The sequence below is a fragment of the Castanea sativa genome, chromosome 4 (assembly GCF_040712315.1).
Source record: "Castanea sativa cultivar Marrone di Chiusa Pesio chromosome 4, ASM4071231v1".
NCBI lineage: Eukaryota > Viridiplantae > Streptophyta > Magnoliopsida > Fagales > Fagaceae > Castanea > Castanea sativa.
Window position 1 is genome coordinate 18,484,414 of NC_134016.1, and position 4,605 is coordinate 18,489,018.

A 4,605-nucleotide genomic window follows, 5' to 3' on the forward strand; every position below is an offset into this window, starting at 1 on the left:
AAAACTACGACGTTTTGGTCCTAAAAACTAACCCTAAAGTCCTCACTCTCATCTCACGATCACGCCTCTTCTCAAACTCCTTGCCTCACTCTGCCTCACTTTGTGACCCTCTCACTCACCTCACTCAACTCAACTCAAGCTCACGCACGCACGCACCTTTCTGTGCCTCACGCACAGTCTCGCGCCTCTCAATTTTTTTTTTCCTTCTCATCCTCATGACGTCTAAAGTTCTGGGTTTTTTTTTTCTTTTTTCTTTTTTCCTTCTCGGTCTCGCCCTCGCCCTCTAAGCTCTGCTCTCTACTTCTCGGTGTCTGGGTTTTCTAATTGGGTAATATTCTTTTCTTTTTATTATGATTACTTGATTTTCATTTTCATTTTCTCAATTCTATTTTTTTTCTCTCGGCGTCATCAGGTAATAATTAATATTCTTTTCTTTTTCTTTTTTTTTTTATGATTTTGATTTTGATTTTAATCATTTTCTCGGTTCTGTTTTTTTTTTTTTTTTTCATTTCTCTCGGCTTCATCTCAAATTCTTAGTTCATGTTCTTGGCATCATCTCAGGTTCTCCTTCTGTGACAATACTGGTAAGTGGTAACTTCTATCGTTAATTCTCCTTTCAATTATTAGTTTACAATAGCATATTAGTTTATTTGTGATTTTGTGTATGTTGTGGATTTGATTTACAGAGCATTATTGTTTGTGAAATATAGTTTACAGAGTATTATACTATTGTTTGTGTTTATTGTGTTGATGAATTTATTTGTTGATAAAATGGTTGTTGCCAGTCTGAAATTTTTGACTGAAATGGAGTCCGCCTCTGTACCATCTCATGAACATTCTTCTACAACCTGGTCTAATGCTAATTCTTCATCTGTGAGAGCAAAATGTGATCCCGCATGGGATCATTTAACTGAAGAGTTGAAAAATGGGAAATGTAGTTATAGATACATACATTGTGGGAAAGTTTATGAAGGAAAAGGCATCAATAGGATGAAAGGACATCTAGCTGGAATTAAAGGTGATGTGGTTGCATGTACAGGTGTACCTTATGATGATAGGTTTCAAATGGTTGAGAATTTGAAGGAAATTTCTAACTCTAAAGACAAAAAAAAAAAAAAAAAAAAAAAAAAAAAAAAAAAAAAAAAAAAAGATGAAGAAGCATCTAATTATTCGCCATTAGAAGACTCACCAACATTTGAAGATGTCTAAGAAATTACTCCTAGAGGTAGGGGAAATAGAAGTGATCCTAATAGTTTTCCACCAAGATCAAATCTTGGTAAGAGAAAGGTTGGTGACATTGGTAATTACTTCGCTCCTAGAACAACACTGGGAGCTCAGCCTTCTATTAAAAGTGTACTTGCGGGCAAAGAAAAGAAGAGGAGGGTTGATATGGTTGTAGCAAGATGAATGTATGATGCTTGCATTCCAATTAATGCTGTGAATTCTAGTTTTTATCAACCTATGTTGAATGCTGTAGCTTCTTATGATCCTGGATATAGAGGCCGAAATTATCATGCCCTTCGAGCGCCTTTGTTAAGAGAAGCAAAAAGGGAAGTCCAACTGATTGTTGATTCTCATCGTTCATATTGGGCTGACACTGGTTGTACAATAATGGCTAATGGGTGGATTGATACTAGGCATAGAACATTAATTAATTTCCTTGTTTATTGTCCTAAAGGAATTATTTTTATACGTTCTTTTGATGCTTCTGACTTGGTTAAGAATGCTATTAATTTGAGTAACTTGTTTGATGAAATTGTTGATTGGGTTGGTCCTGCAAATATAGTACATTTGGTCACTGACAATGCTGCAAATTATGTAGCTGTTGGAAGAATTTTGTGTGGAAAATATAGGAACATTAGTTGGTCACCTTGTGCAGATTATTGCCTAAACCTAATTTTAAAGGAGATTGGGAAGATGGATCATGTAAATAAACTTGCAAAGTGTGCATCCAAGATCACAGTGTTCATCTATAACCATGTGGCTTTGCAAGCTTGGTTGAGGACTAGAAAAAATTGGACGGAAATTGTGCGTCTAGGGCCAATTAGGTTTGCTACTACTTTTATTTCATTAGGGAGCCTTAAGGAACATAAGCATGACTTACAAGCATTGGTGACTAGCAAATTTTATGTTGAATCAAGATATGTAAAAGATAAGAAAGCAAAGGCAGTGGTGAAAATCATTCTTGACAATCAATTTTGGAATGATTGTCATGTAATTTTGCATATTGTGTCACCATTGATTCGTTTATTACGCATTGTTGATTCTGATGAAAAACCAGCTATGGGTTATGTATATGATGGCATGTATAAAGCAATTGATGGAATCAAAAAAAATTTCAAGGACAAGAAGAGACTACGGGAGCCTTATGTTAATATTATCAAGGATCGTTGGGATACTTAATTCTATAGAGATATTCATGCTGTTGCTTATTGGTTGAATCCTGCATTCCAATATGACCCATCCACTCTTAATAAGTGGTTCCGGATAATGATGAGTCCTATTTATATAAGGTTGTGAACAATACCAATTCTTACTTCTGTTCATATATAAGAGATTTCATTTTACTACCATTTTCTGGTAATCCTAGCACCCCAAATGGTCCAACTGTTGGGGAGATTAACCAAAGCAACAAGTGTTGCAAATGTTTGTGTACTTATTTGGAAAATTTGATGAAAGGGATCGATGAGACGAAAAATGATTAATAATATCATGTATTTACTTCTTTTTTGCTGAATAATATCATGTGTTTACTTAAAAATTCCTTTCCTATACTTTTGAGTTCTGTATACCATTAACTAGACCAAGTTTTATAGTCTAATACTAAAATGTGGTAACATTATTATCTTTCTAGAGAGGAGAGAGTGAAGGGAAAGGGAACACCGTATGGGCTCACTTGAGGTTTTGGATTGGAAAACACCAAGCTTTTCTAATTTTTTAAGGATGAGTATACTTCATTGAAAACAAGAACACCAGTATAAAACAAATAAACTATAACACTAGCCAACTAATTAAGCAGCCGCAGACACAAGAGGACAAAAAAAAAGGGTAAATAAGTTGCATATTCAACACTAAAACAAGCAGCATAGAGAAAACCCAGGAAGACTCCTACACTAGATAACTCAAATCCTACCACTGTGTTCCTTAAAAACAGAAAAAACCACTCACCAGTTGCTTCAAAAAACTTAATTTAGCAATTAGCACTGATTTCTCCACATTGTTGCAATATTCAATTCTCCACCTAACATCCTTTTTAATTAGATGAAGGAGAGCTTATGTTGCCATTATAGATTCAAGCATTTCCTTGCTAACAAATGTGGTAGATTGTTGGAAAAATATATGAAGATCGGTCGAACTTATTAACAAAATTATAAAGAATAGTTCTAAGGATATTATAACAATATAACAAATCAAACTAGCTTTGTAGGAACTTATCTGTTTTGTTTAGCACGGAACCAAATTCATTGTCCTTATGGCACAAATTCAAGTACTATTTGGACTTTCATTGGTGCTTGCAATTTAAGATAACCATCAAGGGATTTCGTTTGTAAGACTTGATCTGATTCAAGCCGAGGTAGAAATTTGTTAACCTCGAACCTTGGATAAAGGCGCACCGGTTACACCATAATCATATGTAATGGGATTAAAATCTTTAATGGTGTGCTACTTCCTTCTTTCTTTCTTTTTCTTTCTTCTTTTTTTTTTCTCTGAAGTAAAATTGTTTTATATGGTGTGCTTCCCTTGCTTTTACTAAAGTTAGAATTGTATAAGGACTTCTATGTTGACCATGTCATATATAAATATTCGGCCAACCTTGATTTTTACACACACACGACTTTAGCCTTCTTGGAAGGTATTGGTGAGAGATTACTAGAACAAGACTTGGGTGCAGTGTTCTTGTGTACATCAAATTCCGTAGGATGTTGACACAAAGTAAGTTTTAGTTATGTGTCAATACCCTATATGTCCCATACACAAGAGAATCCAAAGCTGCGTCTGAGAGGATTAACAAGTAACAAGTCATGTGTCAATAAGAAAGAAGGTAAGACATGTTTGGGGTTGGCCAAAACTAGAACAAGATGCAGCCAGTTTCGCAAGAGATCATAATGCAAGCCGGATTCAAAACAATATTATATATGCTTTAGAGCATTCTTATCAAAGATGCTATAAGTGCTAAAATGCTATTTTTAGCATCTGAAACCACAAAACTCTACTCCATCAAAGATGCTATATCCTAAAAAATTTAACATCTTGCTACAATGAGCTCTCATTTTTTAGAGCTCACTGTAGCAAGGTGTTATCATTTTTTATATTTTTAATTCTCTCTCCTCAAACTATCACTCTCACTCTCTCGTTCTCGTTCTCTCTCATCTCTCTTTCTCAAACTCTCCCTCTTGTGGGTCCGATGGGGTCATTGATGACTGCAAGTGGGCCGTGGGTCCGACGGTCGAGGGTCCCATGGTGGTGGATCTGACTGCATGTGGTGGTTTGCTTGATGGGTCTCGGTGGGTCTTGATGGTCTTGATGGGTCTCGATGGGTCTCAGTAGGTCTGTTGGTGGTGGGTTGTTGGGTTGCTTGATGGGTCTCGGTGGTGCTGTGGTTGG

General features: G+C 35.8%; 1 protein-coding gene across 1 annotated transcript; it reads left to right on the forward strand.

Moving 5' to 3' along the window:
* The first annotated feature begins 771 nt into the window (after positions 1–771).
* LOC142632555 (uncharacterized) lies at positions 772–2,403 on the forward strand. Its single transcript, XM_075806935.1, has 2 exons — positions 772–1,039; positions 1,478–2,403. Exons 1-2 carry the CDS (start codon positions 772–774, stop codon positions 2,401–2,403), a joined length of 1,194 nt encoding a protein of 397 aa, XP_075663050.1.
* The last annotated feature ends 2,202 nt before the right edge of the window (positions 2,404–4,605 follow it).